A 24672-nucleotide genomic window follows, 5' to 3' on the forward strand; every position below is an offset into this window, starting at 1 on the left:
GTCAAGACCCAATGAATTCCTGCCAACTGTCAGTGAATGCCAAAGGCCTTTTGAAGCACAGAGGGTTCAGAAAGGACAGGAACTGTGTGCTGGCATCCAGGACGCATCACATAACCCAGAAAAGTATAGGCAAAATGTGCACGATCGAAATGCAAGTATGTAAACATCCATATCACTAAAATTCATAGCCTCACTCAATTTCCCGATGCTGCCCGTCCACATCTTATAAGCCTTAAGGACACCCAATAGTTTTTAAAAGGCTCTGAGGAACCCTGTGTGCCTCGGCTTTCATCGCTTTCTGCCTAAAATGCATGCAAAAAAAGGGCATGCAGATGCCCAGCTACTCAAAAAATGCCAAAATTCAATTCATACCGACTGGCTGTGTAGTGAAGTAAGTCCGCTATAAGTAATTACAGCACGACAAGTCTCAAAACAAAGTGGGCAAACAAAAGGTGGGGGGGTTCAGGCATGATTGGATTTAGGTTCGAAAGGAAACCTAAGAAGCAGTTCAAGGAACCCAGCTGCTCCGTAGAACGCAGTTTGCGTTCACCGAGATGTGAGACAGATACTGCGCCATTTCCTTTCTTCAAAAAGTTGCTAAGGTTTAGCTTTGGTTAAACCTGGTAGGTTGCGTAAGCATCCATAGCGTTCCATTCGGGATCATCACCGGTTGTAGACGATTCGGTTTCGATAGAGGCGCGGTGCGCCCGTCTAGCAGCGTCTTGAGCGCGCCGCTTAGCAAGGCGCTGTTCGTGTTCTTCTTCTGTCTCCGAAGCCCGTTGTCGTTTCCTGGCTTCGGCAAGCTGACGTAGCCTCCCTTTCTGTTTTTCAGGCGGCATAACGATGGAGCCGGCAAGCGAGCGAACGCATCTTATACCCCCCCCCCCCCCCCCCCGTTCTCCAGCCTCCTCTCCACACTCCGCAGCTGGCGAGAGCGCGGCGAGGGCAGCGCCTCGCACCGCCCTTCAAGGTCAAACGTGCCTCGCGGCCGCCCCGACGCGAAGGGCTGAAACCGGTCGTAATATTGTTTTCGCAATAAAACCAATTCTCCGATTTTCAACCACTTTCTAACCCTAACTCCCACTGACTATCACCTTTTAGCCCCAAGGGCTCATAAGCAATGGAAAAACATTCTTGGAAGTTTCGGCCCGTACATAAACACCACCACCACCCCCTCCACCATTTGGAGCAATGAACAGCCCTTATGGGGACATCATGCTGTAGTCACTGGTAAACTCATTACGAGTGGGCACAGATTGACTGCAATGCTTCCAAAGTACCGTTGCTCTGGCAGTCATATATACTAGTAGTCAGATAGAAGCATAACTACCCCCTGCTTCATAGAAAATATATAAATATACTGACATATCCTCAGCTAATTTCTAAATAGTAAGAATCAACAGCTGTGCATCGAATGAGTGAAGCAGACCTTCCACATCTATTTTTTATTTTGGATGTGCATGCGGTTCCTCAGACTGGTTTGCATGATTCAGTTCCTCTGAATCACATCGAACAGCACTTGGTACTCCTGCAGTGCACATTCAAACACAGTAAAGCCTTCCCTTCCTCCGATGCACAATCACTGCGTCTAAGCCTCCAACACTCGTAAAATCTGACAATTCAAGCTATGACCTGACAGTTCCTATCACGTGACTGAAGTAGTTTCTCATGCAGTCAGTCCTGTTTGTGAACTGTCAAAGCAGTCAATGAAAGCCTGCTTAAAGATGATTTTGTGCCACCTGAACAACTTCCACGTTGCCTATAACTGTCCTTGAGGACTTTTGGCAGCTATCGATAAAGCTTTATCATATTCAATTCCAGAAAAAAAGACTCAGAGCCTCAACTGGCTTCCTTATTAGGCTAATGGATGATTTCACCTCACCTCAGCTCTTCTCAAAGCAAAGACCAACACAGAAGGGTGAAAACCCCTTTTTACTGTGCCTTAGCACCTATTTAGGACAAAGCCAAACAACTTTACTAACACAGAATAGCTTAATCTGTGCAATGATTATTAATGCATACCACTGTAGCTTACCTAACATTTACTATGGCTATGATATGAAACCAGTTTCTGACCCTTGTGAACAAAGATTATATGTAGGAGAACCTCACTTATGTCACTTATAAAAAAATAAGAAAAAAACAACATTAAATCTTTCCACCTTTTCTTTGCATCACCACATTTCTTGCTTATGCCTTTATCACAATGTTTATTTCACTAATGAAGGACTCAAAGATCACTCTTACTGCCCCTGCTTTGCACAAAGACCACCAATCAAAAGTTCCAAACTGCAACACCAGTCAATTTATTTTGCATTTTTCATTCCAAACACTAGCACGGACTAGAACCATCTGCATGCCTCTGTCGTGTCCATCACACCACCTGACATCTTCAAGTCTCCAGTATCTGATCATCTATTTTAATATACTCGATACACATTTGTAACTTTCCCCTTTCTTTCCCCCACTTCACTCAGTAATGCCAATCATCCCTCATAGTAAATACAATGAAATGAAACACGAACCAGAGCCCATATTCTGCAAATGTCCACCACGTGGACACAAGTCCACTTCGGTCTTCACCGATTGGTCAGGGCTCTAATTGCACAGGTTCAGAGCAACAGAATGCGCCCGGATAAGGGGGGAAGCTTGTCCTGAAAAAAAAATTTTTGTTAATGAAGTCACAATAATGGAATCTTCAACAAACATTTATTTTTGCGTGCTGATTCCAAATAAGTAATTTAATTTTATGTAAAACAAGTCCTTGTGCACTTATATAATATTTTACGTAACTTTTTGCTGAGAGCTTTCAATAAATTTTGCAGCAGAAAACTTGCTAGGATGCATGCCATTGGCCTCTCTTGACATCAAACTAGTATGCAATAAGAGCAAAATTATTATCCTGCCTATCATAGAAGTTGAGTTACAGGGTTTTGAATTTGCCACTTCACAAACAGGAAGGAACTGATGATTTCAAAGTAGAATAACTCACCTTCTATAACAGGCAGGATGATAATTTTACCCTTATTGCATAGCTTGATGTCAAGAGAAACCAATGGCGTGCAGTCTAACAAGTTCCATGCAGCAGAGTTTCTTTCAAACCCTCGGCAAAAGTTACCTAACATATTGCATAAGTGCACAAGGACTTGTTGTACATAAAATTAAATTACATATTTGGAATCAGCACGCAAAAATGCATGTTCTCAGAAGATTTCATAGTTGTGACTTCATTAATAAAATTTATTTCCAAGACCTTCTTCCCCCCTTAAAGTCACACCGATTCGGACATGTCCACTCAGTCGAGCGCTTCCCGAAATGCGGGGCCCAGTTTTAGGTCTTTACACAGGGGGGTCGCACGTACGAGAAACTTCGCATGCACATTACTAACCTGCCGCCTGGTGGCAGGAAAGCTCCAGTGCAGAGCCACCACCACAATCACCACCACCGGCTGGGTGCAAGAGTGCCAGTAGCAGCAGCAGCAGCAGCAGGCAGGGTTTGGGGAAGGTCAGTCACAGTGTACGTGGGGTCATGGGTCATGGTTCAGGGGAGGGCCGAGGCAAAGGGCAGAGGTCAGCCAAAGCACCCAGCACCACACCAACCCACCAGTGAACAGTGTGCGCAACAGCATGGCACAGCTGGTGTGACACGGCAGGCAGGGAGGGAAGACACAAAAGCCCGGCCATGAAAGGCAAGTGGGGCAACAGGGCGAGATGCGAGCGCTTCGGTATGTGCACTGCCTTCCCACAAAAAACACTTCGGACTTTTAGACGCCCAAACTCTCGTCCCCATTTCTGAAATCCTACTTGCTCTGAGGAAAATGGAAGAAAGAAACAAAAACCACTCAACACAAACAGCGTGCAACCCAACACTGTGAGGACACCGAAGGGCCTGTCTGAAACAAAACATATAGACTGCAAAACTTCTTTAATGTAAGAGATTATGTGATGAAGACGGCGCATCATTGTTTTTGCTGTATGATTTGCCATCGTGGTTTGAACACTGGTCGATTTCGACAGCAGAAGGTGAACCATAGGAGCTAAAGAGAAACGTAGCACCCAGTCAGAAAACCGCTAATGTGGGAAACATTCCGAGCACCTCACCCCTGCCACTTTCTCAGGAGGCAAGTAGTCCTGTCTTCTCCCACACCTCCAACTTGATTAATCTCTCTCAAGCGCCAACTTGAATGCTAGGCCGGGACAACTGCTGCCACACATACTTGTACATGACCTAAGCTCAATGTTTACGTTGATGGTAACTACAAGGCTGGGGAATGGTCAGCAGAAGGACCACACCAACTGACAATCAACCCCAGATCCCAAGAACTACATCACTGGCCCTAACAAATAAATAAATAAATAAATAAAAAACGACAGTTCCAAATTTTACTGCTATTGCTATCAGCTGTGCAGTTACAATACACCAAGTAAGCAATAGCGAGTGTAAGACCACATTTCAAGCACCAGCACAGGCAACAAGAGGTCAGGACGGTGGGTGCAGAGAATGAGAGCGCAATGTGCGACTCGTATCTCTTTGAATCATTAGTACTGTGTATACAGGTCGCCTTTCCCAAACAGTGCATTCTATTGTCTAACCAACAGCTGTATCTTTATCTAAACATGGCATAATCTCGGTTAAGATGACTTGCCATGAAAGGTCTACCAATGCTTTTCCCGCTAAAGTGACATCACACGAAATGGATCCATCCAAAATACGAGCAATCGCCGTAACACTTTAGTAATTGTTTTCCTTCTATTATGACAGATGATTTCGGTTGGTTTGGTTTACAGGAGTTTAACGTCCCAAAGCGACTCAGGCTATGAGGGACACCATAGTGAAGGGCTCCGGAAATTTCGACCACCTGGCGTTCTTTAATGTGTATTGACATTGCACAGCACACGGGCCTTTAGAATTGAGATCAAAAGCTGTGCATGTGAATGTATATCTAGCGATGCTCAATTTACCATTCCAGTTCTCACACAAACTATTACTGTAACAGCTAAATGTCCAAATAGTTCTTTCATTAAAAACGCATCCATATGAACACCACATGGTCATCCTTAATTTATTCCAGTGCATCATTCCGAAAGACTGTAGCTGTCAACACTATGTCGAGACACCACTAGCAATGCAGCATGTGAACCCACCTACAACAAAAGGACATCCACCTCCCTGCTAAGGACCTCTCATATAAGCTAAGTGGTACAGCCTGAAGCGATTCGAATATGGTCGCTTCAGGCTTGGCCTTAATGGTGCATCACAGCATATTTTTGTGACGGATTTGAGAGGAAAACAACAGATATGTTTGGTTCTCCATTTTCCTCTTCGTTGCCATTCACGAGAAAGCAAGTTACGGCTACAGAAAACATGTTAGTCTGGTTCTGTTGACGTGCAACCAGCCACCCTCATATCATATCTGTCTATCATATCTGTGATCAAATTCTGTCAACAAACGGTTTGCGTTTGACCAAAGACCAGCAGGTCACTCTAATAGCGTTGAGTAATCCAAGCAACCAGAGGACCTAGTACCGCTGGATCGAAAAGCAAGCAAGCGAGTAAGCAAGTACGACGAATAAATGAATAGCTGGGTAAGACAGTCAAATGAGCAAGTATGGGGATCGACGAGCAAGTATGGGGATCGACGAGCAAGTATGGGGATCGACGAGCAGCATGCACAATTGATGGAATCAGGAAAATGCAGCTCAAAACTCACAGTCGGCGCGCATGCCCATGGACAGGCACTTGTGGAGCCGGCAGTACTGGCATCGGTTTCGGTGGTGCTTGGTCACCTGGCAGTCCCGACTGCCACGGCACGTGTACGCCAGCTGCTTGCGGATGCTGCGCTTGAAGAAGCCCTTGCAGCCCTCACAGCTCACGGCACCATAGTGGCGGCCCGACGCCCGGTCCCCACACACCACGCACTGTTCGACGACATTTGAAGCGGGCAGCGGAGATGCCGCTGCCGCTGTGGTTCCGCGGCGCGGCTCTTGGAGTTCGTGCAATCGCAACGCGAGCCACTCCGCGCCAAGTGCAACGCCGTTCTCCTGGGTTTCGCCGGACTCGGGACTTCCTGGACTGCTCCCGTTGTCTGAAACGGCATATTAAGAAGCGGGTTGACACCTCACAGACTTCACAGCGAGCCTGTAACGGAATCTGCACAATACAAATGCTGCCCCGATTGCAAAGCACAGGAAATGACACTTTAAATTTGTTTGCTTTAGTCAGTCTGCATAAGCCATTGATGTTTCCCAGGCCATACACATTTCTCCCTTTAGAACAGTGCCCCTGGAGCCAAAACGTACGAAGTCTGTTTCCTTATGGGGGGTAGTTTTCTTCAATATAGACAAATTGAATGTCTATACAGTCAAATTCATAATGTCGAATTCAGAACAGAAAAAACAGAAGCAAGCTACTGGAATGCATTGCACTCGGCCCTTAAAGAAATCTAAGCATCACCTCTTATGCCCCTGTCCCATGGCCGACTAGGAACTCCCTTGAACTTCTTTGGCCTGAGAAAGCGCAAGGGAGTTTCGCCTCAAAAGGATTGTTGCTGCGCCACACAACCTGTAATGAGCTTCTCAAAGGAGCTGCCAGGGACCCATTAGGCACTGTTCATTTAGTACAAACACTCAAAAGAATAACGTTCAAAGCAACTGAAATGTTTTTGATACTTCTTTTTTTCTCACAAAATGCAATTATCAAGACACATCATTAAAAAAAAATAATGTTTTTGGAGAAAACAACTAGCATGTTCTCAGAACGGTGCATTTGTTCTCTCTTCCAGACATCATGTGCGTCGTTATGCAATATGCAATACCTGTGTAATAGATTGCAACTCTGCGAATTCTCTGCTCTGACGTTTCACTAGAAGTGGCCGTGCGGGCTGTGCATCATAGGCTACAAGGCTACACGCGCAAGGTGCGAGCATGCATGTGACAGATCAAAACAAACAAAAACAGTGTAGTAAAGGCAAGCCATCAAGCGCCTAGTTTAAGAGTATGGTGCAGTCGCTACAATTAAACATAACTAACCAAGCTGGAATACTTATTTTATGCGATAGAAACTAATATAATTACTAGTAAAGATAAAATTAGAAGGAAAAGGTCATTTACTTACTCGGAAGTAAAGCACATCAGAAATGAGAGTACTTTGAGTATTTGAGAGTACAAGGGTACTGATCTCCTTTCGCTAGGAACTACTTTAGACTTCCTTCTCTCACCAACTGCCATGTGGCACGAGGTGCATCTCCCTCGAAATTAAGATTACTTTGGTTGAAAGGAGCTGAAAGGAGTTTGGACATTTCTGAGTGACAGGGACATTACACATCGAACAATTTCAAGCATTTAGCCAGGTTCACTACTTGCCAAGTATGCCTGCACATACCGCAAGCGCAAAAAAAAGAGACATATACACACATACAAAAAAAAAATGGGGGAATGTACACATGCAAAACCATAAAAAACAGACTGTCAGTTGCTAAGCCTAAAGAGCTACTACTGGGGCTAGTCGGAAATACATACTTGAAAGTATGTATTTCCAACTAGCCCCAGTAGTAGCTCTTTTGACTTTAATTTCTAGTACATCGGGCCTGAATGTTCCTCATCTTCCTCCTCTACTAAAAGTGCACTATTTCGTCAGAACCATCGCAGAAGAAAGGTTTCGCACCCGTGCTCTCTCATACGCTCTCAGCCATGGAATTTCCAACCCAGTTTTGTCAGCAATGCTTGGAAGCATGGCTCCTGCAGAAAAGACTTCCAGACGGCTCTACAAGATTCTTCGAGCAGAAAGCTGGAGAAAAATACGGCTCTTCAGGATACACATCAACGTGATATGCACTACTTTTCTGGATGAAGGAGCCTCGCGACAGATGACAAGGTATTTCATCCAACACGCCGAAGCATGCGGTGAACAGCTATGGAAAACTAATTTTGCTAGTCTTCCAAAAAAATCTAAGAAATTTATGTCTAATGATCACGGAGCAATCAATCTTTCGGGACGCACGCTGCCTGAGCAAGTTAGCGACATGCTAGACAAAGGACCAAAATTTGCACTCCAACCGAAGCCCGAGCCGGCTGAGAACCTTGCCAGGATTCATGGAATTGCAGACAGATTGTCAGAAAGCGCTTCGTCCTGTGTGTTCGTCCTTTTCCCGTGGTTTTAGCGCTCACCAATTCCTTCAAGTTTGCTAAGCCTATTTAACGAAAGATTCTGAGACACCCCTTTGTGGTGCTCAATGCATTCTTTGCTGTGCCATCGAGTGGGCCCCTCAACGCGCAGAGACGCAACGGCACAAGCGCTAGTTCACGTCGCTGTGCAAGGAGGACGCCACAAATCTGTGGTGTGGCAAGCAGTGCCACTCAACTCTGCTCCTCATTTCTCCTTCGGGTTACGCCGCCGACGCCCAAGAACCGCGAAATGTGCCCTTAACAGCTGCCGTCGTAAAGTGGTGCGAGGAAGCAGCGAAGTAAGCACCTGATCCTCCTGCGAGTGAGGTGGGGCTGTGTGGTTCCTGCTTGACATCCCCGCTGTCCTGACCGTCCAGCGACGCCATTGGCCGGCTGCGTCAAGCTCAATTTTCGGACTGCATACTGGTCCCCTCGCACAGAATGCTGCAAGTAGGAAGAAGGAGGAATTATGATGTCCAGTTTACGGCTTTTCAGATAAAAATACAAGCTCAGGCTATCATTGAGCAAAAACCAATTTGTAAGCAACTAAAATAGGTAACTAGATAAAGAACTGAAATAACCTGAGTTGCAAAGCAACTTACACCCTCGCAAATTATGAGTCACCACTCCTGGTATCGAACAAAGGGAGGCATTAAGCAGCGTGTGCTGCTTTTCAGTTTTTTCACATTTGCTCTCATAATTAATCTAATCGAATTGTTAAGTCTGACAGCAAGCTCTGCTCAGAAGTTTAGTTCAACGCTTTTGCCTAGGCACGGAGCATAAACAGAGAGACAAAAAAGCCACTTACAAACTGTCAAGCACCTAAAAGCAAAATGACATCTAGGCGAGGGCACGAATATTTGACGCCTAAAAACCGACAGGGACACCTGGTTACCTTATACATTAACAATGCGATGGAATTAAAAGCTGTTAATGCCTTCAGCAGAAATGATGTCAGTTCCAGCCTGGTGACGTTGCTTCCCTCCATCGAATGGGAATTATCCACCCTGGTGACATCACATCCCTTCAAGGGGTCAATTTTATGACCAACAACATATTTTTCCCCACTGAGGCTTTTAATGGTGTCGCATTTATTAGCAGCAGAGGCTGACAAAGAATGTGACAGCCAACAAGCAATTATGACAACAAAAGAAGGGACACACAACATATGGCTGACTAACAACTGAATTTTATTTTAGTGCGCAAGAGCATATTTAGGCAGAAAAGAGAGAGGGGCAAACAGGGAGAGATACTATGCAGTGTGCTTCCTCTTTCGCTGTCACACGCTTTGCTGTGCACCAAACTAGCTGAGTACATGCCCAACATGCCCCGTAAAACAAGACGTTTGGATTAGATATTCACCTTCATTTGGTCTTCATGACCTGAATCTCTCAACAAAGTATCAACAGCAGAAAGAAAGAATTTGAGAAATTTTTTGTGCATTATAAAAGAAAAGTTTAGTTAGTTTAGTTTATGGGGTTTAACATCCCAAAGCGACTGAGGCTATGAGAGACGCCGTAGTGAAGGGCTCCGGAAATTTCGACCACCTCATTTATAGTGCCTGCAGGTCATGAAAAATGCACCAATTACAACAGGCAATGAGACAATTTCGGTTGCCTGCTTTGTATAATTCACCCCACTGCCAAGCATGTGCTTATGCAGAAATGCTGATCTCAATGATTACTTGAGCGCTGGTGTATAACACATTACAGTGCATTTGGCTTAGAGGTCAAAATTGCTGCTGGATATTGGTTGACTGTCATTGAATGATCCTTCAAACAAATAAATGCCATCAAGCAATGGTGGCTTCTACACTAGGATAAACCAAACCTGACTTTTGCAAGGCAACAGCGTTCACCTGTTGAGGTACTGCTTGTGAAACAGTAAAAACCTGCATTTCATGTGAGTCTTTTGTTGGCGATTTAAACGCCTAAACTTCGGGCTTCGTACTATACAGTTCTGAACAATCATTCTTACGTTTCCTAACATCAATGTTAGCTCAGTGCAAATCTCCACCACTCTGCACCATACAAGTCGTCCTTTTGAAGAGCTCCAAAAACAAAGCTACAAAAAACTGTGGGATGTGCCGAAGCGACACATCACTATGAGGGATACACTGGAGGGCTCCAGATTAATTTAAAACATCTGACATCGCACAGCCCTTTGGCACCTTTTGCATTTTGTCTGCATCAGCTGACCAGTGGTAGTCTACTTTTGGGGACAGCTCAAAATGAGTTGAAACTTCCTATTGTCATATGTTTCCTGTCATAGACTGTCATTCAAGGCCGTGTAGACCACTAGAATTTGTCTGAGATATCGACAAGAAGTCTTGCAAAAAGTTCTGTAGCTCAAAAAAGCGGGAGTATTAGCTGAGCTAAAAGGTGTCTTCAAAGTGTTTCAAGATGCCTAGAAATGCATTGTAACCATCTGCAAGATATCTTGCACATATTGTTTGAATGTTTGTAAGACGTCTTGACAAGGTGTGCAAGACGTCTTATAAGCATTCAATAACTGTTGCAGTGATCAGTTGAGATGCGTTAAAACGCCTAGTTCATTTGGGCAAGAGCATTATATCTGTTTATGGACTGGTGCTCAGTGGGCAGGGAGTTTTACCACGCATGCGGCACAGAAATTCGGATACCATATCCAGAGCAATAAAACATTCCTGCTAATTCCTGCCATAGGCAGTTATGCATGCATGCACGTGTTGGTAACATGTGAATTTAAATATTTTTCTGTTGTCATGTTTATAGTGGCCACTTTCTAGCTGTTTCCTGTTTAAATGTAATGAACTGCAGCTGCATATAGCTGAAGCCGTAAGTCGTCTTTTGAGAATATCTGCAGAATATCTTGAAGACAACATTAGTAAGCACCTTGCGTAGCTGCTGAAGGCGTAAAACCTCTTTCCTAAGACAGCTTCTGGACATCTTGGCTAGATGTCTTCTAGGCAAATATCAAACAGCGTCTTGTAGATATCTATTGTAGCCCAAGATGTATATGACTATTACAGACGTTTCAAGATATCTACAAGATAATATGTGCTCACTGGGGTGGGAGTGACAACGGAGTTATAATCCTGTAGTGTGCAAGAAGTAGATGGTTCCATTAGGCAAGTGTTCTACAGACGCGCATCACCAAACCCCGCTTCATGTATAATATACACGTCTTCACGTTATATCGTATGCACGGCTATTATTCAACAACACAGTACGCGCCGCCCATAAAACCGCCTCACTCCCCTCGATTATCAAATTCCACATCAAAAGCATGCCCTCGTATGCCAGCGGCGCGTAATAAAGGCCCGCCGCGGGTCAACGTCAAAAGGGATGGCAGCTGCCGCGCCGCTGCAGGGGCCGGACCATTCAACGCTAGCGCGCGTGGCGTTGCGTGGCGCACGACCTCGGGGCGGCCAACCGCTCTCTAAAATCGGTCAAGGCCGCCACCAAACGCCGTGGCGGCGGCGGCGCGCCTTGTCTTCCTCTAAGGCCGTGGAAAACCTCGCCCCTAATAATCTCGCCGCACGCACGCACACTCGCGCGGCGGGCGGCAGGCCAGCACCGCAATCGGCTGCCGACACGACGACGCGCGTAGTGCCATGGCATGGACAGCAGCAGACCTTCTCAGTGTACTTAGTCCATGCCCGGGTGCAGAGAGCGTGCACGACGCCTCCTTCGCCCACGGTGGCGTCGTCGACGTCGTCGCCCGTTTCGGGAGGGAAGAATCCGAAACCAACGGACAGCGCACAAGAGAGAAAGGAGGCAGAGCCCCTTGCCCTCACCCCTCAACTTTGGAACGAAAGGGGGGGAGGGATAGAAAGAAGGAAAGGTGCGCGCTGGACGACGGACACGCACACAACGTGCTGTGAATGGAAAGAAGGAAAAATAAGAAAAAAAAAAAGTAGGCATAATACCGACCGCCGGCGAGGTCGACTGGTCGGTCGCTTGAGCGCCGACGCGCGTCGAGCTCCGACGTAGCTAGAACACCCCCTTCCCCGCCGTCGTCGACATGCCTGCGTGCCTCCATGCTACCGCCGCCCGCCAGGCCGCCGCACGTCAACCGGACGTGGACCCGCTCCCAGGGCTAGTCCACGCAATAAACCGTTATTGTGGTGGCCGCTAGGGCCACGTCATCGAAAGCTGGGCCTTCCCTTCGATACCCGCATGTTTTTATGGCTCCTTGTGGATTAGTCATCACAGATGTGGTCTTCTAGTTCTGGTCGGCAAGGGTGACGCCCGCACCCACGAGCATTTCTTTACAGTTTTCGTTGATTATCAACATTTCGCGGACAGTCGTGGCACGCGCGCAGAGGAAGTTCGTTATAGCGGGTACGGCGCACGCTATACATTCACTATACCGGGAGAGAACATGTGAACGTGTTTAAGCCACAAGGGGGATTGAACAAGTTCACAGCCCTTTCAGTCTTGGTAAAAAGACTTCAAGACCCATGGGGACAGTAGTTCAGCCCGTTTTCGCGAGCTCTGCTCTTGGTAAGCGTGAAATTCTTTCATGGGTGACGCATAAGCTTGGACAGAGACACGGAAGGGAAAACTTTATTTTACTCTAGGACACAGACAAAAAAAAAATAAAAACTGAGGGTTGATCAATTGAATTCAAGCGAAGGAAATGCGAGAGCATTATTCTCTGCCTTATCTTCCTTTGTGCTTTCGTTCTGCAGCCTGGAGCACGAACTGTGCAGTCTAACTTGATTTTAAGGCGATCACTTCAGGCTTAACCTGCTCGGATTAAAGTTCCATAACTACAGCGCAAACGACAGGACAGAGATGAAGAAGGGACACCACACAGCGCTGTGTGGTGTCCCTTCTTCATCTCTGTCCTGTCGTTTGCGCTGTAGTTATGGATCATCAAAAACACCAACTCGCCCAACAAATGCTTTTGTCGGATTAAAGTGCTCTAACACTGTTTATATTCGCAAAAACGCTGAAATAATACATGAGCTTAGCTAGCCGAAGGATTCCCCTATCCTGCAGCGTCACGTTTGTTGCGAAATAAGTGACCATCACCGCAGGAAAAAATTATTGGAACGTTTCACAGCTTCACTAAGCTACTATCATCACTATATATATCACTATATAGCCACTATACAGAACCCGATCACTATCGCCTATCACTGAATTAAGTGTTCTTACTATAATAAGTTGCGATCGCCAGTGTTTCATTATAACCGGAGTTTTGTTCTATCCGGTGTCCGGTGAAGAGCTGGAATTCCCCTAGACGCGACCGGCTATGGCTAGGCTTCATACAGAAGCCGATGCCAAACGGTGTTGCCGTCACGTGGCCCTCTTGATGCTTTCTCATTAAAAGTTGTAAAATTAAATGGCTATATTTATATGCATGTCTCGGGACAGAAAGGGAAATTGAGGGTGCGCTTGCATAAAAAAAAAAAAAAAAGACGCTCCATCTCCCTCCATTGTTGGGTTCTTTTCCAGGGAAGTATAGCCGCTGGTCCCAACAGGGATATATTTTCCCCGATTAAGGTTCGGGCCCACCCTCGACCCGGCTCTTCGCCGATGTTACGCCACAGCGAAGCAGCTCAAAATGTACTTCCACGTTGCACAAAACGTTAAAAATGTTCTCGGGCATTAAAATTTAAAACCCAGGAACTGGCTGTCAAGAGAAATGCGCTGATGTCGGCACGTGCACAGGCATCTTCGCCGAGCCTGCCACGAGGCGCAGGTTTATTTTGTGTGTGTGTGTTCGTTCCCTGTGCTTTTCTTTCCTTCACCCCCCACCCCGACTTCTGAGTTCTTTCGTCCGCTTGTTACGAAAAGGGTTAAAACGGTCCCTCGCCCAAGACTCCACGCGTACGCGCAGTGCACAGCGTTCGTCGCCGCTTTCTTGAGCGGCGAGCGTTCCCGACTATTTCGGGATCCTTCCGAGAGTCTGCACCGACGAAAGGTTGCAAGAGAGCGCGTGAGCGCCGCGCAGAGGGCAGCGCGCGCCTGCTCCCTTCCGTTGAATAAGCAAAGCAAGCTCCGCCCGTGGCCCCTGTCTATTCCATTCTTTTTTTTTTACCTCTTCCCTCCCCCTCCTCAAGCGTCCTTCTGCATTTGGACTTTCGCCCCGGAAAACGCGTACTCTGTACGGTCGGAGAAAGAACGCATCGCCGAACGAGTGTCAAGAGCTCGGCGCGGCGCAGGCGCGGCTCTTTAATACCAAAGTTCCGGTCGACAATCGCACCTGCGAGTCGACAAACGTCGCCGGGTCAAGCACACGCCGTAATATATACGCGCGGCCGCGCATGAACCCACCGTTGTAACACAAGCATATGCGCATTCCAAGACCGGATGCACAGGTATATCCCACACAAACGATGGGAAAACCGAGCCTTCAGAACAGCACGCTCGCAAAATGCAATGCGAGAACACTTGGATGCAAGACACACAGCGACTAGAACGGTGGTTTCTTTTTCAGGAGTGTGCATGGAACTTCCACGTGCTTAGTTTAATTGTTATGCAGTAGAGGATGCGTCATCATCAACGAAAATGAGCACTAACTAGATTGCTACCCTCCAAATACTTCGGGGGTCTGTTGAAAAAAGCTTTTAGTTAACAGAAACTGCAAGGGTCAACGCGTAGGTAGGTAGTTCGCGAGGACACTCCTGTACGATGGGGTGAAAGGGTGACACTATAGAAGATACTCGGGTCTCTCCCATGTGACTACGAGAGTTAAAGTTATGCGCACAGGCACGCACTCGTTGCATGCCGGAGATTTAAGTGACAGCAGCGACATACTACAATGACCTCGCAGGCTAATCTTCAAGTGAACCGCATCGAACACGCACGCCAACGCTCAATCCAGCACCCGGATTACGCGCACGACACTCACCTGCTGCTTCTCGGTGGTGTTGGCAGCGCGATGACAGCCGGCGTCGACCGATGCTCTGACCGCACGACGGAAAAGGCACGCAGCGACCGCGCGGAGCTCTCGGCCAGCGTCGATCTGGCTGGCCCTCGAGCCCTCTGCCGCGGGCCGGTTGTCACAGGTTGCACGGGCGACTTTCCTCCAAGCGCAAAGGGCACGGCGACCACGCAACTGACCTTGCCTCCGCGCCGGCGGTGTGACCCCAAGCGAGTCGTCACGCTAGGCGGGCGTAGTAGCCGCAAGCGCCTCTTGTTGCTTCGGCGGCAGCGTCGGTGAAGTCTCCGCGACACGGGAAGGTTAGAGTTCATGACCTTTAAAACCGCTGCGCACGCAAATATTTAGCAAATATCCCATTGGCCTGGCCGACCGGAGACGTCACGCAGACGCGAGAGGGGATCTTTCGCCGCTCTGGACAGCCCTCCCGGACCGAGGCGCGGAGTTTTGACGGCGTTGGGGAGAAAGCCACACTCGAGCAGCACTTCGGCTTCAGGCGTCGAGCGACGCAAGTCTTGCGTGTTTACGAAGGCGTTTCAGGGCTAGTCGAACACATGGCCGGGAACGCGGGGTCGAAAGGAAGTAAATGCCGCACCCATTCAAACAAACCCTCCACTTTTCGTCACGCGAAACCGCGAGGTTCTCACTTTGCTCCGTGGTCAAAGGCCAGGCCTGGACATTGTGGGCTTTTCTCCGTGGCCAATGAGTGGCGCTAGCTACCACGCAAAGCGAGCAAGCTCGGTCGTCGCACCTGTTGCGAAGAAATCCAGACATCATCAACAAGCATCGTCGTATCCATGTCATAATAGTCCGTAACATGATCCATAACATGATCCATAGAGTTTCTCATGGAGCATGGTCATGGAGCAACTCATGGAGGAAGGAAAGAACTCCATGGAGTTTCTAAAAAAACTTAATGGTCGTATCGTTCAACTGCTACGCGCGGTTAAGCTTCAACACGACGTTTGACAGATGCCAAGAACTGCTCGTGAATTTCGTTCGTTTTCCAGGCAAGTAGTATATAACCAGTTTACTGGTTTATGGAGTTTAACGTCCCAAAGAGACTCAGGCCATGAGGGACGCCGTAGTGGAGGGCTGCGGAAAATCTCGACCACATGGGGTTTTTCAACGTTCGATCACTACTCTTCGCCTCCATCGAAATGCGACCGCCGTCGCCGGGATGGAAACCGCGTCTTTCGCGAGTCAGCAGCCGAACACCACTGCGGCAGCTCTTGTATAACGTGTAGAGGCGCATAACCTTCATAGACTTTCAAAAGAAAGAAAAAAATAGATCTAGACTTACCGGCTTGGCTCATTATAATCAGGAAAAGCTGACTGGCATTAGCGGCCGAGAGGTCTGGAGTACTAGTAGGCCCATTTTGAGGTTTCACAGGCCAACTCATGAATACAACTCGAGAATGATCTTTTTCCTGTCAAAGGACCCCTTTCTAGCCAATAGTGTCAGCCAATTCTCATGACCCTGCTAAGCATGACAGTGCAGAAAGTGGCACCACAATGGAGAGAGGGGTCTATCCCCAACGTTAGAGGGAAGGGATTAACCCCTTTCGTCTACCACTCCCTGCTTTGTCATTGGCTGAAAAGGGGTCTTTTGAGAGGGGAAAGCCCCTGCATTATTAAGTTGTATCGGACTATATCCTTCCAAACAAAAATTTTAATTTCTCTGTGTCCTTGTGAAAGGAAGCCTAATTGGTGTATGCTCCATTTCCCTCCAAATTCCAGTTTTGCAGCCAGATTCTGTAGGGCCCCACCACAGGGTGCATTGGCAAGCAGTGTGTATTGTAGCTTTACTAGTAGTACTGTTGGCATGACTGAACTGTCCACAAAGTTTAATTCACAACGTCACCTGTGTAATATAATAATGGCACTTTCAACTTGCTTTGGAGCTTGTAGAATGACTGCAAACTGCTCTACCTCGCTGGAAAACCCATATTGAGGGGAAGAGATTTTTTATGATTTTTGATAGCGCATGAGTTGTAAGTGGTGACTAGATAAAGATGTCACAGGCAGGATGGAGTATGCTGCAGCAATCACTTTCCGTTTTTTCCAATAACAAGAAGTCATACAGAAATTTAGAAATGTTTATTGCTTTTGACTCGTTTACTACTGTAACCATCTTAATGAAATGATAACATGCTTTGGCCTGTTTTGCTCACAACTGTGCCAAATTCAAAGCAGGTCTGTTTCTACTTGAGCTTTAAATTTTTGTTGACTGAATTTGACACCACATATTCCAGGAGCATGAGTCCTGTTTTGGAGCATCTTTGTTATAACTTGTTGTATCGAGCTGTAACTTAGGTCAGGCGTGTTGCTCACATTTGGCAAACGTACACCTTTTTTCATTGTGCAGGCTCAGTCAACCCTCGTAGCAAATGCAGTCCACCGCCTCGAAGAAAACTGCTACCAAAATGCCGCAGTTCCCATGTGATGAGTGTGGCTATGTCACTACTAATTCAACCAGCTTGAAGAAGCACCAGTGGATGCACACTAAAGCACGCACCTGTTGCAGCAAGAACTTCGCAGTGAATTCTAATCTGACAGTGCTCTTTCGCACCCACAGTGGTGAGGAGCCACACCAGTGTGTTCAGTGTAGCAGGACCTTCACAACAGCGGGCCACCTGAAAGAGCATAATCTCATCCATACAGGCGAAAAACCACACGAGTGTACCCTATGTGGCAAAGCCTTCACAAGGAAGAGCTCCCTGTCAAAGCACCTTCGCATCCACACGGGTGAAAAGCCACACCAGTGCGTTCAGTGTGGCTTAGGCTTTGCGTACAGGAGTGTCATGGTAGAGCACCTCCGTGTCCACACAGGCGAGAAACCCTTTCAGTGCAGTTATTGCAGCAAGAGCTTTGCACTGAGGAGAAACCTGACAGTGCACCTTAATGTGCATACGGGTGAGAAGCCACACCAGTGTGTTCATTGTGGCCAAGGCTTTGCATCGGGGAGCACCTTGAAATACCACCTTCGCACCCACACGGGCGAGAAGCCGTACCAGTGCTCACATTGCAGCAAATGTTATGCAGCAAAGAGACTCCTGAATGAGCACCTTCGCATTCACACAGGCGAAAAGCCATACAAGTGTACTTATTGTGACTGGACTTTTAAATCAAGGAACACCTTCACAGTGCACCTTCGCACCCACACAGGTGAAAAGCCGTACGAGTGCACTTACTGTGGCAGGAGCTTTACAGCAAGGAATACCTTTCGAGTGCACCTCAGAGTCCACACAGGCGAGAAGCCATACCAATGCCACATATGTCCCACGGCTTGTGCAGTGAAAGCGGGCCTATTTCGCCATTTGCAAGCTCACAAGAATGAAAAACTGGTCACGTGACATTTTCGCAAGAGGGAATTTGCATGCACGCTGCAGCCGCAATGCCATGGACTGAATAATCACCGAGAAGCATCTACTGTCATGTAAAGCTGTGATGTGTTCTGCTATGTGTTCAGCCATGGTGATCTCCGAGTCTAATGTGGAGATCAGCATGGTCGAAGCCACTTTTATCGATGGTTTTCAAGAGTGCTGCCGCAGTGGCGTAGCGGTTGTGGTGCTCGGCTGCTAACCTCAAAGACGCGGGTTCAATCCTGGCCGCAGCGGTTGTATTTTCATGGAGGCAAAATGCTAGGGGCCCGTACTGTACGATTTCAGTGCACGTTAAAGAACCCCAGGTGGTTAGAATTATCCGGAGCCCTCCACTATGGCATCCTTCATAGCCTGAGTCACTTTAGGACGTTAAACCCCATAAATCACCATCGTAAATTGTCAGTTCATTTTATAAATTCAACACATTGGGAGAGCGCTCCAAAGAATGAATCGTCCTGTTGTAAACAAGCAAGTTCCTCAACTGATGTCCTTCCTCATTATTTCATCCCTCTAATTTCCTGTTCCCAGTGCACACTCATTAAAAAGGACGATTTTCTAGTTTATCTACCCTCTTTTTCTTGGCCCCCCTTTTTCTCTGCCAGGTAAAGCACACTTCAGCATTTTCCCAGCAAATAGGGATAGCAGTTGTAGAAATACTCTAGCTGTTCTAGCAGAACAAATTATGCTCAGCCTTAGGAAAGGATGGCATTACAAATAAAGCTCCCAGAAACTTGAACGATAACACCGTATAAGCCATAAGAAAATAAACCAGTGCTGGCATTCAGGCGAAATTCCATCACAGTGGAAATGCTAAAATCACAGTCATACCTAAACCAAGCAGAAAACCTCGGACCCATATCTCTCAACTCCTGCATTGGTAAGCTCATGGAATATGCAGCTCTAAACAGGCCTCAGAAGTATGTGGATGAGTGCAACCTACACTCGAATACTATGCTGCGCTTCAGGCCCCACCTGTCTACACAGGACACTGTACTCGGAAAAGGGCTAGAGCAATACTTGCTGCTCTAGACTTAACTAAAGCTTTCGACAACATAAAACACGAACCATACTTAATTCTCTGTTGTACCTCAGTGTGGGCCAGAAGACCTTCAGTTATGTTAAAACTTTCCTAAAACGATGCATGGCTGAGGTTCAAATCAGATCCCTCAAATTACACCAAAAACATCAGCAACAGGGAAGCCCCACAAAGAGCATTGTCACCACTCCTGTTCAACATAAGACTCGTTCCTTTAGCCAGGAAACTAACACAACTACCCAATGTGGAAAACTCGTTCTGCATGGATGGTGTCACATTCTGGACCACCATGTGTAACAAAGGCACAGTAGAAAACCTCCAAGAAGCTACTGACATAGTGATAGACGAAGCCCACAAAATTGGTCTTAGTTATTCGTCACAAAAGGCAACTCGCGCTTTGACCCACCAGAAGCAAGAAAAGAGAATTTTAACCAGAATTGAGACTGTGCCCACACAGTTCCAGAAGAAAGCGCAACTACAGAGGTTTCAGAAATCGACGAGCTTAAAGGGGTTGAATATATGAAATTGGCAGGTGAAGCATGCAAACTCCTTTTGGGCTAGCTTGTGAAATGATGATATAATTGCCAAATAAAATCCCGACGTCCTTCATGCTTCTTCACAGTGCAGAGTGCCAAATAAGGGGTGCATGATGAATACATTTACAACGCATAAACGCTTGATTTGAAGGAAAAAACCAACGCGACCGAAGGCAAAGCCCGTTGATCTTTGACAGCATGCAACGACGCACGGCAGGTTGTGGTTAACGCAGCAGAAGTTTGAAATCTTGCTGTCCATGAGGGCACACCTAGCTTCTCTGCGCTACTTCTGCTCCTTTGGAGCTGTTAAGAGAAGCCTGGAATTTACTTCGATTATGTCATCATTTTAAATGCTAGTGCAAAATAACCTTACATGCTTTATCTACATCCTGTATATATTCAAATCCTTGAATATCGTGGATTTCTCAAATAATGATGCAGTTGCCCTATAGGCAACCTCATATCCACTGTAAATCAAGTATTGCTCCTAATCAGAAAAGTATCGAATTTAAAAACAGGAATGAAAGAGCATAGCACTAGAAGACTCATACAAGCCTTCATGTAAAGCAGAATCATGCATATACTCGACACCTTACTTACCACTCAATACCAAGGAAGGAGGGGACATAAACACGATGATATGTAAATTTGCCTATAAAGTGGCATAAAACCTTATTCACTGCACTTGCATGATACCTAAATGGCAGCAATGCAAACTTGGTATGTGTTTGTGTCACAAGGTAGGCATAAGCGATGTATATACGAAGATGCCAAATCATTGGCTTGAAAAGCTGTGCAAGGAAAATCAAAACTTTGCGGACAACAAAGAATGCTGTACTGTAGAAACTTAACCACTTAACTGTCCCATTTCTTTTTTATTTCAAGGAATTCTGCACTTTGTATCACACCGTGGAAAGTGTCCGTGGCCTTCTTGTCAGGATTGAATTTCATCAGATATACGCAGATTTTGCAGGAATTTATTTGCATATTTTCACATTTCCTGAAGACCGGAAAAAGATGACTTGTATGTGTACACCCCCCGGAAAATGTTTTCAAGCCACAGGGTTTGGTTTTAGCCCTGTTGTGTAGCAAGCTGTAAATTAATTGTGAGACAAGAAGAACCCTCCCCTATGCGGCATAAAACAGACCGGGGCTAAGAATTTTGACGAAGACTGTACATGTTTTGTCAGACGTAAATAGTGCAACTTGCCTGCCTTAATTGCGCTAATAAATGTTTCACTATAGTGCCTAGAATATACTGTATATTCTAGGCACTATAGTTTCACGATCAACTTGGACTAGCTCGCAAGAAGTTTGCGAGGATACGGTGGCCGCAGCTGGCAAGGGACAGGGTGAGAGGCCATTGCCCTGCAGTGGGCATATTTGGATTTGGATATGTGGCTTTCCCTTTGTATCGTGCTGTCCTTACGAAAACAAAAAAAAATCAATCTCCGTAAGAGGCCCTACAGTGCCTAGAATACTGCAGTCTAGAGCATGGATATTCTAGGCACTATAGACCGTTTACAGCGCGCAGTTCTTCCGTTTGAGACCAGATGGCGCCACACGTGCGCTCAGAACACGGCACCATTACTCGCCTCGTAAGTCGCCGGCGCGTGCGCCTCGACGCAGCAGTGGAAATATCGCGGGTGGCTGCCGAATGTGTTCTTTCTATTATGTGAATAGGCAGAGGAAACACGTGCTGTGCTGTGGATTTCAATAATTGCGACAGAGAGTTAATGGTGCGGGATGCGATCGTTTGCGATCGCTTCACGGAACCGAACTGCACAAGTAGGTAATGCCAATGTTCATGCACGCCCATTCGACACGCACCCTTTCCTAACTGGCGAGCGCAACAAACACGTTCGCCAGGGCTAGATAGCTAATAAAGAAAGGTTTCGATCTTGGAAAATCTGCGAGGGTAAGTGCACAACACAGCCGCATGATGAAGCTATTCCGCCACCGAAACCATGACGGCGTGCTTTCAGTTGTTGTGCACTGTGCTGAGACCGCATTGATCGTAAGTGAGTGTGTGTGGCCATTAGTAAAAGGAGCGCCCGAAGCCGAATTAGGAACGAAAAAAAAAAAAAACGACGACTTGCGCTCCTACATGCTGCTGCTGTTTATTATGCACCGCACTGCCGTGCGAGCCGACAACGCTTATCGTCAGTCCGTGTATTACACGCCGTCTTGGTGCTACTGTTCAATTTTGCTCCAAGTAGCGCGGTTTCCGTGGACCGTATTCGAATTACAGCACTTGGTTTACGGCTGCTGTGTTGGGCGGTTGTCACTTGCTCGCGGTCCATGCGAGACAGTCACTAAAAGTGACTCCGCACGCTCAGAGTGAAGCTGGTTAATTACAACCAAAGAGACCATGAGCATTTCCATGTCCGCATATCGAGCGTCGAGCGTACCAAAAATTTTTATATGAGGCTGACGTTATTGTGAAATTCGTCTAGCATGAACGCTTTGCCATGCGCGCGTTATAACAATTATATCGCGGAATCCTTCGAAATGATTGTACGCCAGATTATGACGGCTGCTTGATGCATGGTACTGTTACCATGATAGTCAACCTTGGTGTGCCTATTTATATTTGTCGCCTTTCTATGTTTATCCAACCAGTAGGAAATATTTCAGGTTTCCTAAGCACCGTTAACAGGTTGTAAACAAATGAGTACGATGAGCATGTGAGCGTTTTACAGCAGTGTCTGCATGCAGGTACACGATAGGACAACGACCTGTAAGGCCGCAGGAACATTCAACCTTGACGTTTTATATAATAACAAAAAAAAAACATTAAGCAGAGCCTTCAGCGCATGCAAAGACAAGCATTCAGGCGATCCGTCCGTTGGCTCGAAGAGGCGGAGAGCTCAGCGGCTCTATGCGACATGAAGTCCTATCGCGTTTTCACGCCTGAAGTGATCAAATTAGGGTTGTCACATGTCCTTCCAAGCTTTGGCCAAACCATAGTGTCGTCTTCCCTCTCCTTTACAACCGTATCAGCCGAAACACTGCCTGTCGGAACCGAACCGTCCGACGCAGGAGCCTTCGCGACGAGGCGCGCGCCGAGCGGTCAGGAGGCGAGTAATGGCGGCGTGATCACGTGATCAAAGATGGCAGCCCCCATGATACGCCGCTGTAAAGCTATAGAGGCTAGAAGTTTTGACTAGTGTCATGAGCAGGCGCCCTCGCCAGCCGCCGCGCCGAAACCTGTTTCGATGCTAGCGTAGGTGGCGCTGTTCGCGGCAGGCGGGTTAGGCGAGCCGAGAAGACCGATGCCGCCGCCGCAGCTCCTCGTGTCGCTCGTCGAGTCTTTCTCGTTTGTTTCCGCTTCGCTCACTTCGTTTCTGATTGCCTGGCATGTTTGTGCGCAACGCATGACAACGCATTTGATAAAATGCGTGTCTACCTAGCCTTCAAGCAGTTCAGCGATGAGGTTTTGAAAGGACTTTTTTTTTACAAGGATAAGCTCGACAAAATTTTCCGTACTACTGAGCCAACAGAAGGATTGGTGAAGCTCATGGAACGCTTGATATTTGTCATGGCATCAAGGGTGCCCTCCAAAGGGCTTCGCCCAGAGTAAGCAAGTGCGAGCTTTCTGAAGAATTTTTAGCTTTTTTGAATGAATGGGAACGGTACGCCGCTCAGCACGGCGATGGATTTCTCAGTGCAGGGACTGCCCTCGGACTTCGTGTGACGCTGAAAAGCACTGTCACTTATGATTTATGTGACGCGTCATCACTATAAAATACAAATATCTCCTGACAGCCAATTTGATCCACGACAAATTCGAGTATTTATTTGGAATTGTAAGACAATCATTCGGCTGCAATGACCACCTCTCCAGAACAATTTTTGCTTATAGTAAATAACCTTGCCTTCTACAACTTGGCAAGGTCGCCAAGGAATGGAAAATCACCAGCTGAGGTTGTGAGTTCTCTTGATGTAAGGAAAGAAAAGGTGGCACAGATAACGAGCCTAATTGATGATCTCTTGGACGAGGGAAATCTCGCACATGCTTCAGCAGTGCTGCAAGAGCAGGACAGCATGTTTGACCATAAAGGCGGCGTAGAAAAGAAAAGCGACTGCCGACTCACTTTTTATATGTCGCTGGCTGCGTTGTCAGGAAATCACTGCAAATATTCCCGTGCCCCTTCGCATGTGCATCTTGGCTATCTTGCCTCTAGAGGCTGATGAAAATGCGAATGCCTCACTGACGAGGCAGGATGACCATGGAGGTTTGGTGAACGCTTCAAAGCGCATTGAAGTGCTAATAACTGCACTAGAAAATGCATTCACTGCCTTTTTCAGCAGAAACAAGCTGCATATGCTGGTAGCATGATGTCTTTTTTACATTTTTTACAAGGGCGTGAACTCCAAGAAATTGGCTCCAGCGAACACTCCCGCGCTCTTACAAGGGATATGATAAGTTTTATGTATTGACAAGGTAGCATTTTTTACTAAGGCAATGAGCAAAGATAAGGCGTCCAATAGCGGGAAGCAAAAGCTGCTCGAGGCGGTGCCAATGAAACTGCGTCAGTGAAATGTTCCTGTAAACAAAAATTCCGTTAATGTGTTCTGTTCCCTTATTTATGTGATTATATTAATGTATTCGGGGCTGTAACGACCATCCGCGAGTGGTGCCTTCCACACGAGGCCGTAATTTCGCTCGGTCG

General features: G+C 46.8%; 2 protein-coding genes across 4 annotated transcripts in view; one reads left to right on the forward strand and one right to left on the reverse strand.

Moving 5' to 3' along the window:
- Window positions 1–15735, reverse strand: part of LOC149335355 (nuclear receptor subfamily 2 group C member 2-like) — a 34154-nt gene extending 18419 nt beyond the window's left edge. Inside the window, exons 1-4 of one of the 2 annotated variants that reach the window (XM_089552031.1) lie at window positions 15009–15735; window positions 8470–8606; window positions 5711–6085; window positions 3389–3448 (exon numbers count right to left, since the gene is read on the reverse strand). In XM_089552031.1, coding sequence (XP_089408157.1) covers window positions 3389–3448; window positions 5711–6085; window positions 8470–8548 — 514 coding nt within the window. In that variant the 5' untranslated portion in view covers window positions 8549–8606; window positions 15009–15735. The remainder of the gene's footprint in view (window positions 1–3388; window positions 3449–5710; window positions 6086–8469; window positions 8607–15008) is intronic. The other variant, XM_089552032.1, reaches the window with a different exon arrangement.
- Window positions 15574–20029, forward strand: LOC149335356 (uncharacterized). 2 transcript variants are annotated; one of them, XM_089552034.1, is made up of 2 exons: window positions 15574–16052; window positions 17407–20029. In XM_089552034.1, exon 2 carries the CDS (start codon window positions 17429–17431, stop codon window positions 18392–18394), a length of 966 nt encoding a protein of 321 aa, XP_089408160.1. In that variant the 5' UTR covers window positions 15574–16052; window positions 17407–17428; the 3' UTR covers window positions 18395–20029. The 2 variants fall into 2 exon arrangements, with proteins under 2 accessions (XP_089408160.1, XP_089408159.1); XM_089552033.1 differs by having other exon boundaries at window positions 15578–16048.
- Window positions 20030–24672: the final 4643 nt, after the last annotated feature.

The sequence above is a fragment of the Amblyomma mixtum genome, chromosome 7 (assembly GCF_055824585.1).
Source record: "Amblyomma mixtum isolate Tamu chromosome 7, ASM5582458v1, whole genome shotgun sequence".
Classification (NCBI taxonomy): Eukaryota; Metazoa; Arthropoda; class Arachnida; order Ixodida; family Ixodidae; genus Amblyomma; species Amblyomma mixtum.